This window comes from Pyxicephalus adspersus, chromosome 10, assembly GCF_032062135.1.
Source record: "Pyxicephalus adspersus chromosome 10, UCB_Pads_2.0, whole genome shotgun sequence".
Classification (NCBI taxonomy): Eukaryota; Metazoa; Chordata; class Amphibia; order Anura; family Pyxicephalidae; genus Pyxicephalus; species Pyxicephalus adspersus.
In genome coordinates this window covers 40,744,163-40,761,843 of record NC_092867.1, presented here as the reverse complement: position 1 = coordinate 40,761,843, position 17,681 = coordinate 40,744,163, and the positions used below count along the sequence as shown (strand labels likewise).

General features: G+C 37.2%; 1 protein-coding gene across 12 annotated transcripts in view; it reads right to left on the bottom strand.

Annotated features, from left to right (window-relative positions):
- LDB3 (LIM domain binding 3) overlaps positions 1 to 17,681 on the bottom strand; it is a 102,746-nt gene that overhangs the window by 9,604 nt on the left and 75,461 nt on the right. For all 12 annotated transcript variants that reach the window (XM_072423940.1, XM_072423939.1, XM_072423944.1 and 9 more), the window contains 6 exons: positions 16,710 to 16,757; positions 15,377 to 15,522; positions 8,438 to 8,756; positions 6,749 to 6,929; positions 3,131 to 3,251; positions 51 to 166 (listed from right to left, as the gene is read on the bottom strand). In XM_072423940.1, the coding sequence (XP_072280041.1) occupies positions 51 to 166; positions 3,131 to 3,251; positions 6,749 to 6,929; positions 8,438 to 8,756; positions 15,377 to 15,522; positions 16,710 to 16,757 (931 nt within the window). The remainder of the gene's footprint in view (positions 1 to 50; positions 167 to 3,130; positions 3,252 to 6,748; positions 6,930 to 8,437; positions 8,757 to 15,376; positions 15,523 to 16,709; positions 16,758 to 17,681) is intronic.

Below are 17,681 nucleotides of genomic sequence, written 5' to 3'. Positions count from 1 at the left end.
CAGATATAATTACAATAAAATAAGATGGCCATGTGGAAAGTGATACTTACAGCACAGATGAAACAGGAATCATGCCAGGTGTGGCCAAGGGCCTCAATGAATTTATCTCCAGCTTCAACAGGGAAATCACATCCATGGCATTTTGTACTGAACAAAGCAACATAATCTGAAAAGCAAACAAGTATGCTATGAGCTGGTTGATCAAAAATGTCTTAATATGACTATACCCCAAACAATTCCACCTTGACAGAGCTGTGTTTAAGATCTTTTTAGTGCAAACACTCCCTTAGGTTAGGTACCCAGATAAAATGTGAACTTGTTTGATATCCCTTAGAAAAACTGAAATGGGATTAATTGAAATAAATATCTGGCTGCTACAAGTTGGTTTATTTGTACTGTGTAAAGTTTTCTTAATGTATGAAACTTTGAAATATACTATACACAGATGTAAATTGGTTGAACCCATACAATTTTTCTTTGTTTTTTATGATGTGTGCCAAGTTTGCTGATCACAGCATTTACAATTTACTGAAAAATGAAGAGGATAAAACTCTGATATGCATATAACGATTCTGGTAGAATCTGGCAGAATTCTGTGACCAGGAATATGATTCTCTGCTCTGCCGTACTCCACACACATAACTCCATCATGGTTCTGCTGAATTATCAGCTGAATTTAATATTGTAGACCTTCTTTCTTTGCAAAAGTTGGTGAGAAACCAGTAAGCAGAACTCCACCACTACACCCTGGTATTAATTCAGCTGTACCATGGTATTGTCACTGTTGTGCAGTTCTGGAGAGCACATGATCACATTCTTAGTATGTCAGAAGACCATGGGATGTAATGGTTGAACTGTTTTCCATTTTTTGAGATATGTTACCCCTATGTCGCTGCCAATTTTTAGCATGCAGTACTTTGTTCCAACTTACTTTGTAAAGTCAAACTCCAAGTTTTAAACTAATAGCATCAGCAATAGCTGAAAGCTATAAAATGTTGGAGATTCTAAACTGCTTTTTGCTTGTTCTGGTAATATGGTTTTTTATGGTTTTAGTACTATGGCAGTAATTGTGACTGTGGCAACATGACTTGTAACATACATATTAAATAATGCAATACTGCATAGTGCCCCCATTGGATCTAGTGTTGAGTTCAAATATATCCAACACCACCCTGCATTTACTTCATTTTATTCACTTCAATAGCATGAGATGCTAATAAAATGCTATTGGATATATTTGCAAAGTGAATTTTCAGCACATTCATAAACCAAGTTAATTATTTCTAATGTAGTCGGTGGCTAAAAACTAAGTAGCCTAAACCTTTTGTAAACCTCCCCCAATGTGTTATCACAGCAGCAATCACTGCCTTATTACCTTACCTTAAGACACCCTATTCTAAAGTTTCACCCAGTGCTCCAGAAATTCCTTGTATAGGGCCAAGCAAAACTCCTTCTAAAATCTTTTTTCAATGGATTAGGGAAAATGGTTAGAAATTGTATTGAATTAGTATTACAGTCCCTATCTCCCTATATAAGATTTTATTTCACTTAGGCTAAGGCTGCATACACACGTGCAATAATTGTTGTTTGAAAGGATCTTTCACGATCCTTTCCAACGACTAAGGACTGCAGGATGCATGAACGAGTGCTGTACATACAGCGCCATTCTGCTCTATAGAGAGGGTAGGGGGACAACGACAGAGTGGCACCCCGCTGCACACTCTCTCCCTTCACTTCCATTAGGATCGTTCGTTGTCCATCGTCCGTGGATCAGCCAGGAAGGTCCTTCGGGCGATGGACATCAGGCTCTGTACACGTCAAATTCTGATCCGATATTGGCCCTGCGCGGATTATCGGACGAGAACCATTGCAAGTGTGTACGCAGCCTAAATGATGGGTTCTGGAACTGTAAGAAAGGTAGAGTCTCCACAGTGGTTGGAATAATTCTAAGTCCGCCTTTACTTCATCTAAAATAAAATTGTGTATTGTAGAGGGCTATCTAGGTGTTGGCATTTTGAAGCATGAAGGCATATGATCCGGTATTATGATCTGGCTATGAATGACAACATCCTGTAGACTAGTGGCAATATGGGCATTCAGAAGTGAACTGCAGTCCAAATAAATCTGAGTGTTAATCAAAGTTTTTTTTTTTCTTAGCTTCACCAAGATAAACGTTGACTGTGACCCTAAACTGGTATTGGCAATGCAGTCTTTTACATGTATAATGCTTTCTCTTACATACCTACTACTACCTAGTTAGCAGATATATTCCCTCTGTTTCCTACAGTAAACTATAAGTATATATTTGCTTTACTTAAAAATTAATAACCGTTTCAAGCAAACCAGCAGTAATGTGTTAAGTCTTGTCACATTTAAAAGAACTAACGTTTTATCTAATTTATAGCATATCAAATAAAACACTTTCAGCTTTTAATATAAAAAAGATGACATGTGTTGGCAGGGAGAAAAATATGAGTAACCCAGTTAGAAAGATTTGTGACTTTGAGCTAATGATTTAATCCACTACTTTAACAAATCTATTGATTTAGAGCTTAAACGCTTTACAGGCTAAAAAGTGACATTCATAATAATGCATTTTTAATATTTCTCATTTTTTGGTATATAAGTATATATATATATATTTTTTAACCATGTTCTAACCATATGTTAGTTTGGCCACTAGTTTGGGTCACCAAGTGGTTTACTAATGTTAAAGGCTACTGGTGGAATTCACTGTACTTGAGTGTATAGCATTTGACATTTACATTTTTATGGACAAAAGTTGTCTAAAAAGTGAAGTGTGCTAAAAAAATATACATTGTATATAACCTCCTGTCCATGAGTCATATGCACACACAAAGAACAATAGAATGTATGCCTATGGTATGAAAGGTTTAAAAATCTTTCTCTGTACGTTCCCTTAACAATTCTCCCCTCTGAATTGAGTTGGTAACATACTCCAGAGGCTGTTGAAGAACATTTATACTTTCCATCAGTTATTGCTTTTTTTTTTAGCTAAAATTCTAAAATGTGATCATATAACTGTAATTTTATTATAAACTGCGAATGTAAAGCACACACAGGAACATAAGACGTTAACTATTTTCCCATTTGGAATTGCCTTTGTTACCTTTTTCACAGTATGGCTCTCCATCCTCCATATGGAAAAGACTATTACCGAATGGCTTCCGGCAAGCAGCACAGACAAAGCAAGTAGTGTGCCAGGTCTGTCTTAGAGCATGCATCACTTCCTGGAAGGAGAGAAGACAGGACTTTGAATTCCTCTACATTTTCAGTACGTGATTTGAAAACTAAATATGACAATCTTTCTTAAATTCTAAGTAAAACTATTGCATGACATTCTCCTATAGTTACCTAGCAATAGGAGCAACTGTTCTTCATTTTCACACAGGACAATGGGGACCATCGTGACTGAGAAGATAATTTATTTTCATGTATTCCTCTTTTTTTGGCTTAAAGTGTATCTCTACTCTAGCAACAAAATTCTCTTATTTGCCCGCCTTAGTCTGTTTAATGTACCATTTGAAGCGTTTTTTTAACAATTAGTGCGAAGTACAAATCAAAACCCTGTTGATATATTCGGAAATTCAGAGCTGGGTTGTATCCCTTGCACACTTCCTATTTTATCTAAAAGTGTCCTCCTAGCTCTTATCTTGGACTACAGAAAGATTAGTATGTTGTCACATCTCCCTCTCCTAGATATCTACAAGTCTGAAAAAATGCTGTGTTGTCAGCCCACAACAAAGCTGAATGCATTTCTAGCAAATCAGCAGGTTCTGCACTTGCAAGTTCATTAAAATGGAAAACCACAAGGAAATGTTGATGTATTACAGATATCTACTACATTTTTGTATGCTGCCTGGAGATAGGTTTTTAGACATACAGCTTTTCAAGAATGTTGATTCTTAAAGCAGAACTAAGCCATTTTTATACCCATCTGTCCGTGTTACATGGGGGGCACCACAATCTTCTTCCTCACCTTCCTTCCTTCATTCATTCAATTTTTGGTCATCTTTACTGGCAGGGCTGATTTAACTCCCATTCAATCCTGGCAGCTGCAGGGGATACCGGGATGTGACAGAAGAGGCCTAATCAGGCGGGTAAGAATGCTTATTGTAGAAGCGACATAGCCTGTCCCTTTAAGAAATAATGTCTAGTCTGATGCAATTTTTTTAAAAGTGAAAGTTTAGTTCTGCTTTAAGTGTGATCTTTGTATGACCATACATTTGTGGCTGCATAGTGTTATAGCATATATAATATATTATTAAAGATTGTGTCTGCATAATATAACACACGTAGACAAGATAAGAAAATGAAATGGCTTTTAGTGAGCACACACCCCCCACCTGGGTAAAACTGAACTGGCCACCTAAGGCTAAACCCTGTTTTGTATTTCAGGCTGATTTTTTTAAATATGTATATTTCGTTTCTTTTGGACATCCCGTAGTTTAGCTTGAAACAAAAATCATTTTGATGTCCAGAGGAATGACTAGAAATTTATGGGCCATTGTAATGTCATACGGGTTCATCTGTAAATATGCAAATTTTGCTGCACATATCACTTAGTCTATCAAAGAGTATTGGTGAAAATGTTAATTCCTTTTCTGGATACCCAACTAATAAATACAGTATATTTGCTAGAATATTCTGAAAAAAAAATGTGCATTACTTTTCAGTGTTGTTTGCTATTTGTTTGGTAGATTGCGAAGGATGTTACCATGCTATGAAGTCCCCCAACAATTAATTTAAATTATTTTTGCACCAAATATATCAAGGACAAATATTTGCTGTGGTTTGCCAAGCATGAATGTCTCTTTCCTGAATGTTATTTATTGCTAGCTTGAAATCATGTCTAATCTTACAGATAGAAAGGCATCCATAGGAGAATAATTTCCAAGAAATGGTTCCCAAGTGTTCGTCACTCCTCTTTTAATGCGGCAAGTAAACTGAGATAAGGTCACATTGTTTTTCTGTTGTACTGCCAGGCTTTTTCTAATCTAGCTAATGTGGTGCATTGTGACCTTGTAATGCACTGTTGGGTCTATTCACAGCTTGGAATTGTTATCTAGACAGTCTGTCTGAAGTATATGACCTAACACATGGCATTGAGCTTTCTTCTATGCTTAAAATAATGAGTATTTGCATTCAATGCTTTCTCAAAACTATACAATAGAGCACAGAGCCTACACCATGGACACCATACATCAACTATTGCCAAACCTTTCTCGTGACCTGGGCAAAGTCCTATTACTGCTGCCAGCAAAAACCTTTTAAAAATTATTTGGCAACATCAATATGAAAGTGTTAGGGCCACAACCTTCTCCTGAGTGCTTTTTCATCACAGTAAAGCCATTTTCGGGCAAAATTAAAATTTCCTGCTCACCCCTTCCTGTTCCATTACACAAGATCCTAATTTTTTCCATTCCATATACCAGCAGTCCCCAACCTGTGGTCCCCGGACCACTGGAGGTCCGCATGAAAACTTTGGTGGTCTGCGGCTTTGGCCGGTGCACCCCCTAGTAGGGTCAGTAGAAGGACCCCTGCTTGGGCAGGGGGCGCACCAGCCAGAGCCATGGACCATGTCTTCCGTATGCAGGCTCAAAGCAGGCTCAAACTCTCCCATTGCAGTTGAGCGTGTTCTGGCATCATGACGTCACTCTGGGGGAAGTTTCTTCCCCTTTGAAGCACACACGGCTCCGGAGTCTGTAAATTTAGTGGTCCCTGACATCCAAAAGGTTGGGGATATACCATATACCATACCATTTCTACCATATGAAGGAAGATATATATACCCTAAATGTGCCATCTAGATTGCATGTCAGTGCCCCTTTCTTTCTGCCGGAACCCTGAATAACTGTTGAAAAGTTATCTGTGCTTTTGCTACCTGTCTTTTGCTGATGTCACTTCTCTGCTGATTTTTTATCTTGATTTTGAAAAAATGACTGGTATTTCAGAGTCGCCAATGAGGATGTCCTTTTTTGGGTTTTCGCATCACCAGCTGCATGGTGTGGAAAGCCAATATCTAAAACCCATGTGACTGCACTTTTCCTCAGGGCCTTCAGGAGTGTAAAAGACAGAAAAGTATGCTAACTTTCAAAACTGGCAGATATTTCTAGTGGTGTATTAGGAGTAAAGATGATGTTGTGTGTTATATTTGAAGTATGAGCTAGTGGGGGTTTTGATTTTTTCATAAACAATGGTTTTCAACTTTTGAACTTAGTGTAGTGCTGCTAGTCTCTTTTAGCTTTTTTTTTTTTCAACCACTTCTGCCAAAATTCACAAACTCTTTCTTTAGCTGTATATCATTGTCCTGGACCAGTTTATTGATTTAGTGCAGCAGCAGACCCTGCCTACACAAAACGGCCATTCGTAGTCTCCACCAGGTGTGCAAGTGGTAGGGAGACCGGGTATATGATAGAAAGGTGGTGTGCAGCACTAGGTGATAGCTGTGAATCTTATATCTGGAACCACCAAAACAGCAGTTGTGCTGTGTAGGGAGTGTAAAACTCAATTTTTACAGAAAACAGCAGAGACCTGAAAATGGCCATCTTGGAACAAGTATCTTTACATATGTATGTAAAGACACTCTACATGCATTAGGCAAAAAAAAAAAAAAGAAAACACCGGGGTTCCACATTAAGAGGAGCACATTCTCTGGATCTAACTTAAATTTGTACAGTATTCGAAGAATAGGTTTCTATTTGTGTACAGACAAAATGTTACTTACCCCCATGATCTTGGTGTTGCAACGAGCGCAAGTTGGAGCAAAGTACTGCTCATAGCATCGTTCACAATAAACACCCCTCTGCTCCTCTACAAAACTCACATCAGCCAGGGACGTCTTGCAATGGGCACAGTTAAACTCCTCTGGATGCCATGAGCGACCCATTGCCACTAAGAAAGGTCCTCTGTAAAATCATTAAAAAGTAAAATGTTAGTATAGTTTTTACTGGTATGGCCATCAAAAATTCAAGTAAAATTCCCACACACATCCAAAAATTCAATGTTTTCTAATAATGCAGGCAATGCATATTTTAATTTTTGATTGGTTAACTATTGAACTAAAAAATAAATCTGGGGGAATCTGACATTCCTTCAAACATTCCCTGGTGGGCATCTTCCAGGTCCATTTGTTTTAATGGCAGTAATTTATTCTTACCAGGGAATGTTTAAGGTAATGTCAGATCCTTGTTTTATAAATAGACCCCCTGCTGTCATGATCAATCTTTCAATTTGATAAAATGGAAAAAATGGTCACAATACTGATGGAAAATTGATCAAGTGTATTGTAAATCAAATTTTGGTCAATCTATAGGTCTTAAATTATAATTACAATCTGTTTTCTATCCTGGTTACAATGGTTTCACCAGACAGGAAGCATATCTCCATATCATAAATATTAGTTGCTATATTGTAAAACTATTGGAACAATACAGGGAAGTAAAAGTCAGGAATTATCTCTCACCGATCTCCTGGACAAGCAGTGAAACATGGCAGAGGTTCTATGCAAAATCCAAACCAAAAAATTGTTTTGGTTGACCATACACTTTTACATGGAACTGTTCTCTGGTATATATAAGGAATTTTGATGTGTCTAAATGATGCTCTTGTATATTCAGTCATGGCTATCTGAATTACACATGGCAAAAGCATGCATTGTGTATATGTAGTGGAACATTACCCTTCATGGAATATATATTATATATATAATTTAAAAAAAGCATTATCTTGCCTAAATTATGTATAAAAAAATCTCTGGCTTTATGTCCAGTGATTCCTCCTTTAACATACCAAGTCTACAACACACAAAAGTGCTTACATTTGCAAGACTTTCTCTGGAATTTTTGCATTATCTAACTCCCAGAACATTTTATGCCTGCTGCTTGTTTTGTCTGCATCATTAAAGTTCTGTGACCTTCATATCTGTGGACCACAGGTTGTTCTGTAAAACTAGTAAAGCTGTCTGATGTGCTGAATTTACAAAAAATAAATACAGGTCTATATAAAAAGCAACAGTATGGCTGTACTGCCAAAAAATAAAACATCTGTGTGCCCTAAATATGTGCCAGCTTCAGGAGTCTAAGCTGAGCGCAATAAACTGAATAGTTTAAAAAAAAATTTAGGAGGGGAATCTGGTCACCTGACCCATTGAAGTTGCATGGCTGTTTCTGTTCACACTACATAGTTCTCACTGCTACAGCAGAGGACATTACCTAGGACATCACAGGTTACACACAGCAGCCTGTAAGTTAATAATGGGCTGACCTCTGCTTGTTAAAACCCTGATACTATTTTATTTCTAGTGGTTGAAATATTGCTTCAGTAGCTCCATGCAGTTGCATAATTAAGTGAAATGACTAGAGACCAAATAGTAGACATGGCATTGTTCTTTTCTTCTTACTGATACTATACTTACCTAATAATACTGTTGCAGCTTCCACACAGAGGAGTCCTACTACTTGCTGGGAATCTCTCAGCACGCTGGATCAGCCCCCGAGGTGCTTGTGAAGGGGCATGGCTTACGGGCTGAGGAGTATAGCTGGGGGTGTGAATTGGAGCTGGTGGTGGTGGTGCTGCTTTGGGCAGGATTTGCTTGGTAAGGGTAGTTGTAGATTTGCCTGGTGCAAATTTTTGAGAGAAACTGTCATCTGTCACCCATGGTGGGCGACTTGATGGCTCTTGTCCGGGTGCTGGGTAACTAGCTGCTGGAGATGGAGTATAGCTTGGAGCAGGAGCTGCAAAAAAAAAAAAAAAAAAAGAATGAGTAAAAAAACATGTTTAGTCACAGAAATAACATTACCTTTTTTGCCTTCCTTTGAGGCATTACTTAGTCATCTATGGCAATGAAAAGAGGGTTTTTCTTCCTTTTTATGGATAAGTTGTATAAAAAAACTCATTTTACAGCAGAAAACATATGCAGCAGAATAGTATATACATGAAATAAATATATTTGTCTGTGCCCACTTTTGTTGCATTATGATGGCTGGCAGACCATTTAGAGCAAAATCTCACCTTGCATCATTTTATCACGTTATTTTCCTGATTTAGTGCTTAAGTATGACAAAGAAAACATTTCGGAGCCCACTAGAACTACTTATCGAACTTCTAATACCAGAACTTTAGCGATAAAAAAAAATGGGTCATTTAGGATAAAATTTCAAAGCAAGAATTTGCCACAATGCTCACCATCATCATATTAAACCCACTTTTAATAACCCGTGCCTTTCTGGGCCCATCCCAGACTGACTAGAGTGACTAGACAGTGAAAGGAAAAATAGCAAGTTGCTAAAATATTTTCTCTAAAGCACTTTGCTTATCTACCTGATTTTTGTCCAGTCAGCTTCTGGCTATTTGTGCTGTTTCTCTCTTTCCCTCCCTTCTTTGAGTACTGCTTAACAGTAAGAAACTAAGTGATATCAGATATCAGATGCTTGGACAGCATGAATCAAACATTATATACATATAGTATATAATAATGTAGTACTGAAATTATAACAGGGCCTCAAAATGTGTCTTTTGTGTCTGCCTAGGAACTGTACAAAGGTGGGAGATGCCAGGTCATAATAAAGAATTACTAGATCATCATTTTAAATGAAAGCAGGTACTAAAATTAAACCTAAAAGCTCTGGAATAATTTCTACATTATATTTTTATCTACCTAAAGTTTAGCTTTACTATACCTAAGGCACCTGCAGAATCTGACAGCTTGTTAAAACATTCATGAAGTCACATGCCCTGGATTTGTTCCATATTTACATTGCATGTGTACTGTTAACAATCCCTAAAAACAAGCTGCTCTTCCAATCAGCCTATGAATAGTAACTTTTAAACATTTGTTAGTTGATACTTTGTACCGTATTACATATTCTTTGAAACTTCTAGCAACCTATTGTTGCCCTATTTTCATTCTCTTTTATGGCTTTCTTGAAGATGACCACGTTTATTGGAGTAACTAAAAAAAGTCAGCTGAGCAGTACGTTTACGTAAAATTCCTTTTTTTGTTTAAATAATAGTCTTTTCTCAGATGTGTGCATGTATTTTATGTCCCCAGTCTCCAACAACACCTATAGCATGGCATTTGTCTGTGTCCATTTTTAAAAAAATGTCTGCAGGCTGTAACCATCTCTAATGGCATTCCTGTAATCTATTCTCAGTTTATGGTGGCAAAATAACACATTTCACTGATAAATTTTTTGATAATGCCCCCATATACTTGGTGTGGTGTAATGTCGTGGTGAATTCTTGCTGAGTGAACATGAAATGATATATCAATAAGCAGTGCATAAAGCATAAATCACGCAATGCTGGTAAGTATGATTCCTAGAAATACAGTAATATCTATGGTCTGCTAACCCCAGCAACAACTTCTGACTATCTCAAACAATAAGAAGATAAAAATGTTATGTCATGTGGCATACACTGTCATGCATACATATAATCTAATAAACAAGAGTAACTTGTATGCAATTACTTGAGGTAACTACATCGCTGCATAATATGTTGGCGCTATATAAATCCTGTTAATTATTAACAATAATAATAATAATAATAATTACTAGACCTCACAGGGAATCACTGGTTTCCTAAAACCTGACAAAGTTTGTAATATATAAAATTTGGGTGCTACAAAATTGTCCTTGAGTATATAACCAGAATGGTCACCAGACTGACATGTAACTTCCAAAACCATTGATGTACAATATGCATACAATTGTTTCCTATTATAAGGAGCTATGTGATAAATTAAAGATCATGACTCTCCTGGACACAGCACTGGACAACATCTGCGTACAGTTACACAGCCAAACCTTTAGCCTATTTGACAATCACCTGGCGAATGCAGTTCTTAGGACCATCTATAGCAGGGGTAGGCAAACTCTGACTTTCCAGACTAACGCCCCCCTGGTCGATCAGGCCTTATCCCGGCCGGCAGGGGTTGGCAACCTGCAGCTCTTGAGCCTCTTGTTATGCCTCCCTTCCCTATTTACCCCGGCTGGAGTTAACACCTCGGCCGCCAGGATAAGGGGACACTACCTCTCCTCCATATGGATCGCAGAGGAGAGGGATTTCCCTTCAGGGGAGTTTCTGTTGGGGGGGCGCAGCCATCAGTGGGGGACTTGAGAGAGAGTCCAGCCTAGTGTGCCTTCTTGACCTCCTTAAATGGCCTAGTAGCCAAAAAAGTTTGCTGACCCCTGATCTATAGGATATATTATACATATCGGTCTTTGGTGTCTAATACTTACCTGCTGAGGGTTTCATGAGGTTGGAGGTCACATTTTTTTGCTATCTGACATTTGTTAACCACTCAGACATGTATTCCCTATACTTCTGAAGAAGCAGCCTCATCATTTGCTGTGAAACACATTAACTAACGGTCGCACTACTTGGTCTGATTTATTGAAGTAGTTCCTAGTGACCTATTTTCTGGAAAGGCCCTCATGAGTAGTGGGTACCCATGGAAATAAATGATTTTGAGAGTCTCTATATGCATTATAGGGTCTGATATTATTATGTAAACATGGAATTTTAAACCGTTTGTAAATAAAGTTATGATATTTAGAAAAAATGGATATTCCCTCTTTCCCTGGTTTAAGGATGATGCTGTGCTCCTACCATTCATTGAAAACCTAAAAAGATCCACAAATGACAGAGGTAAGCAAGGTGGCTCCAACAAACAAAAATTACTTCTCTTCTATTGCCTGCCCACTGAAATCCTACAAATGTGTTTCAATGGTGAGAAAATCAATAGAGTTGAGTCCACAGGTCACAGGTTGTCAAAAGGAGAAGAAATGCTTGCCTGGTCTTAGTTTTAGGAGAACTCGGACACTGATAGCTGGTGCTACCCCATGACATTTATTTCACTTGATTGCATTTTAGAAGTTAGAAGATGGTTATCATATCAGGTCTTATGGAAATGTGATCTAATGGTTATCACAAAATCTATGGCAATTCATATAATACATCTATACATAGCCATACCGGTCACTACTGAGGTTTATACTGCTTGACTAAAAGCTTAGATACTTTTCACTGTCTGAGTCTGTTGAATGTTAAGAAAACATTAAGTAATACATCTGTGCTGCAAAAGGTATAAAAATTGCTACTGATAAAAGATCCTTCAGGAATCCCTTCAGACTTGCTGATTACTCCTTATCCCACAATATGAAAGTATCCAGAAATATCACAAATCTTTGGGTTTCACAAGACAAGGAATCTGCTGAGGGACATAAATATTAGATCTGCAGTTCCATTTAGGACTAGATAATAATTGTAAAGCCAGCGATGTGGTCAGACCACCATATTACCCATTTTTATCATGTAACCTAAGAGCATAATGAAGATATACCTAGATAACCATTATAAAAGACAAATACCACAAAATCTAGAAATTAATAGACCCCAAACTTTAGTAATCCAGTATTATATTTTGTGTCTAGAACATCTGATGTTTTGACATGCCATCTTTGTACCAGCAAGCTAAATTATGGTGGGGTACCAAAGGTCACTTGTGACCCAAGTCGTAATGGGGGACGTAAGGGGGGACCATTAGTGATTTCTGAAAGTTAACTGAGTCTTAAGGGGGGACCATTAGTGATTTCAGAATGTGACCCGAGTCGTAATGGGGGACAATTAGTGATTTCGGAAAGAGACCGGAGTCAAAAGGGGGACCATTAGTGATTTTTGAAAGTGACATGAGTCGTAAAGGGGGATCATTAGTGATTTCAGAAAAGTGACCCAAATCATAAGGGAGGACCATTATTGATTTTTGAAAGTGACACGAGTATAATGTGGACACGTTGGTGATTTCAGAAAAGTGACCTGAGTCGTAAGGGGGGACCATTAGTGATTTCTGAAAGTGATCCGATTCGTAAGGGGGGACCATTAGTGATTTTGGAAAGTGACCTTTGGTGGTGGGGTACCAAAGGGGGTACCAAAGAACCAAAAAAGAGTGTATACATAAATACTGGTGTAAATGTGCATTTATTGTCCTAACACCTTATGAGATTCTAGAATGTCAAAAAAATAACATTTCACGAAAAATGGCAAGTGGTACAATCGAAGGGGCTTATTTGGAGTGGCTTTCCACAAATTGCATTTTAGAAAAATGCAAAGATCCTGAATGAGTGGTGTACTAAAAACATAATAATTACCTAAAATTTGCATTTCATAAGACCAGTACAAATCCCATACTTTATGACAATAATATGCCTTTATATCAGGGCTTTATGTAACAAATGGCTGACTTTGGTAAGATGGGTTGAGGTCTTTGAGTTTATTAGGTTCAGAATAACAAAGAACTCTTCTCCATTGTTTGAAACTGTGGCCCATGGAATATGAATACGGATGTGGATTCATTGGCGGGTAGGAGTCTGGGCAGTGTAAATGTGTCAATGAGGTTTCTTAAATATGCACAAGTGGCATCAGCAATTTTTCTAAGTTTTGCTTTGGGTCCTGGAGCCCAGAGGCTTTGTAGAGCTTTGGTTGGAATAAAGTCTCTTTTTTAAAGTCCGTATCTTGGTAGTCAGACATAATTATTAGTCTTGGCTATCCACAAGCTTTTCTATATGTGAACTGGTTAAAGGTCAGCGCCCTTTCTGCTGTGAGAGCCTAATGCTCAGTAAAAAAAACCTAAATGCTGGCAGAACATTACTAACCACAAATTAGAACTGGGAAGCTAATAGTTTATAAAAAAAAATTCTAAATTTAAAAAAATGAGTGTCCATATGTCTACTAAACAAGCAAACAAAATGGGCAACAGCATCACAATTTGAAAATGTTGAGGTTTGGTTCTATCCCATCTAGCAGCGCTTCCCTTGGCACAGGCTTACTACAGCCCTCAGTATTTATGACTTCCCTTGCCGTCCTACTTAAGATCTGGAAGAGAAGGATTTTTGAACTCTTGTTTAGACTTCTGTCTACAATGTGTATTGTCATTTTTCTTTTGGACAAAATACCATAAATGCATGCAAAAAGTAAAAAATAACAGTCTAATAAAATTTAGATTTTCCCATACAGTTATGTATAAAAAGTCAATGTGTGTATAATATATATTTAAGAGAGCTGAACGCTGCGTGTTTTTTTTTCTTATACTTCTTGCAGACTTGTTTTGGACTATGTATAGAGCATAGCTTTCGATGAACTAAAAAGATTTTGCATTCATTAGTGTGTTTTTGCTTTAGATAAAGGCCCATCCTTTTGTTTCGCATTACTAACTTTATGTTCCATGATGGAATGTGAAATTGCCTGCACAGACATAACCATTAGCTGTGTAATGCACCCCATACAAACATTATCTACATGGGATAGGATGACCTCTAGCGTTTGTTTCTGTTAACTGCAGCTAATTTTTTTTTTTGTGGAAAAAGTGGGTTACTTATTACAATTTTTAGTGCAATAGGGGTTGTAAATGCTATTCATTCTGCTGTTTGAGGGGAGAAACCTCTTATATAAAAATACTATCCCATACATGTAAAATGTTTTGGGAGGTAGCACACCCATAAAGCATGGATAACTAAATTTGGGGCCTGCTGCAGATACACAACCTGCTGTTGCTAAAAGTTTCATTACAAAATGAAAGGTTTAGGATGCACTGGATGATAAATAGGTAAATAGTCCTGTGTTTGTGAACAAACTTGGGAGTAACCTGCTCAAGTAAAGAGTAGAAGTGACTGGTTATGTGCCCATTCTGAACCCCTAGTTACCCCCCCCCCCCCCATACACACATATTCCCCTTTAAATGACCCCTGAAGCATTTAGTCTAGGACAATCGGACACAATAATGTACAATGTAGGTCCTGTACTGTGCACGAGGACATTAATGACTTGTCCGCATACCAGGAGCATCAGAGAGCCTAGAAAAGCCAGCCGCAAACTTCAAAAAAAGCAGCTGGTGGTCTAACATGCAGTTCTGAAAAAATCAGAGCATATCATGTCAAATTCCTTTTGCTGGGACCTGCCATTCAATACCAAGTAAAGTGCTACTGATAACTGGCTTAAGATTTGTGGTAGTAAAACAATGACTTATTACTATCACAATTAGTGAATGAGTCTAATAAGAATTTTTCTTTAATTTTAGTTAAATTTTACATGCCTAAATTTAGAGAATCTCACAAAATGGTAAAAAAAAATAGGGAAAAGAGCCATAAGTTCCATATCTTATACAGAGAATAATATGCTCAAATTTTCCTATGTTTGAACTGTCTATGTTGGTTAGTCTAATGGTAAATATTATTTAGTTAATTGTGCATCTGCTCAATTAAAAGAATTATTTTAGGTTGTGCGCCATTTAATATTAAAACATATACCTTCTACTGGTGACAGTAATAAAGTATTTAAGTTTTTTTTTTTTTCTTACCTGGAGCTGGTTGATAAACAGATGGTTTGATGCTTGCAGTTGTCACTACCCGTGGTTTGGGAGCTGGAGCGGAGGGCTCGTTGTACCCTCCATAAGGCACAGGACCTTTGGCAGCACTTGCTGTAGAAACAGCTTGGCTAGATGCACTAAAATCAAAAGACATGTTGAATATTATGTTCAACTGGAATCAAGCAGTGTTTCTTTGCGGTTTCCTAATGGCTGTCCTAGCCTTCAATCAATCTACTTGAGGTATGCATTTATTCTGGTCCTTAGCATAGCACCTACCAAATCTCAGATTTTCCTCCTTCATCAAAATAATGAACTAAAAATTGAGTATTAGTTTGTTAACATCCTTCTAATTTATGAAAATGAATAATGCACATGAAACAAATACACAAGGACACATAGGACCTTTGAAAAAAAATGAAAATGCATGCAAATGGCACGGTCCTATGTTGAAATCTGAAGAAGACCATGCATTTAAATAAATGTTGTCACCAAGAATTTTAACACCAATACCAGGCCCAGGTTAAAAATATTTCCTTGTCTCTGTGATCCCAGATTTCATGTTTTCACTCAAAACCAGGTTTGCTAGCATGTATTAAGTACATGTAACCATGACATAGTATCCAATGCAAAGATGCAGGTTTAATCAAAAAACTGTGCAAAAAGCCAGTGCAGTAACCAGAGCAACAATTGGAAAACTTTACTGAAACCTGGCAGTAAAAAAGTGCTTGAAATAGTTACTCCAGTTTGCATTCACCAATTTGCATGTTTGTTTTATTAAATATTCCTAATGGTCATTGTAATTACTGAGAACATGGACCCATTTATGCAAGTCTCTTCCTGAACTCCAATTGCTACCTTGATGGAAGAATCAAAGACTTATAAAGGGGAATATTTCTCTTGCTCCTTTATTCACTTAAGGGAGCTTACCAGAATATTTATAATAAGGTAGACAGGAAAAGCTCATAAGAAGCAGTCACTAAAAAGAGACATATGGCGGACACAATGGGGGTCTTAGTTAAAACTGAAGGTGTTTGGGGTTAGAAAGGAATCCAAAAATCTCTGTTCCCTGTTCAACAGCTTGAAACAGGTTTGCCATCATCCCACACCTGTTACATGCATATATCTTCTTTGTAGATCTTCTAACACCTTGTTAGAACATAAAACACACCAAACAGGAACAAGGACAATGGCTTTACCACAATCCTTTTACCAAATTTAGGACATGGTGAGTTGAGTTAAGATCTAACGTATAAAACAGTACTAGGTTTAGTGATTAATTATACTTTATATTTTATTTTTAACACTAAACAGATAGTAGCTATACCTTATTTTCGACTGGTAGCTGGAAGAGAAGGTTGCTTGCTGATGAAAGCTAAAAGAATAATGAGAGGTCATGTCTGTTATACTGTGTAAAACATCTTTTTAGTGATCGTTACCCATAGTGTGGATAGTGACATCTTTTTCAATATAACCACTAAATAAAACCAGGAATCAAGACCACTCTTGAAGTATGCAAGGGATTGAACAGACACGTCATGAATGTGGTTTTAGAAGCTTTCATTGGTCCTAGATATCTAAATATATACCAACATTGGTAAAACACATTGAGCGACCTTTTGTAATCCAATCTGATTTCTGAATAATCTGAAAATAGGATTTCATTTCAGCACACTGTCCATGGCGAACATTGCTATGTTACAAGTATTTCATTCCAATAACACCTTTATAAAACCTAGTGGATACAGATGTTTGACAAAAGTATAATGTATATGTAAAGGTAAAATGCATTCTTATTGCCTTTTACTACAAAGGATTAAGCTTCCAAAATGTATCAAAATTTCCTTTAATACAATCCTAACTGTAGACAAAGTAAAACATTCCTCGTGTAATTGCATGGGAACCTTATAATTTGTCAGTGATTCACAAAAACAATGGCCTGCTGTAGACATAATTTTCTTTGTTTTTTTGTTCTACACCAACATTTTTGTTAATATGTATTTTTGTACAAATATTATATATGGAGGGTAAATGGAATCAAATTAGGAACATTAACTTAAAAAATCAAAATGAGAGTGAGCTTAAAGTGACAGCGCATGTGCTATTTTGGCTTCCATAATCATAGCAGTCACCAATATTTCATACAGTATGTAGCCTGTCTGAACCTAAAAACTTATGTTTGCACTTAGTATTTTTCTTTCCAGAGTATTAGTGAAATTGTCTTGTTTACTGCAGAGACACGTCGAAATGTTTTGAAACTATATTGTATATAACACACAAAATAAGCTGTGGAAAACTA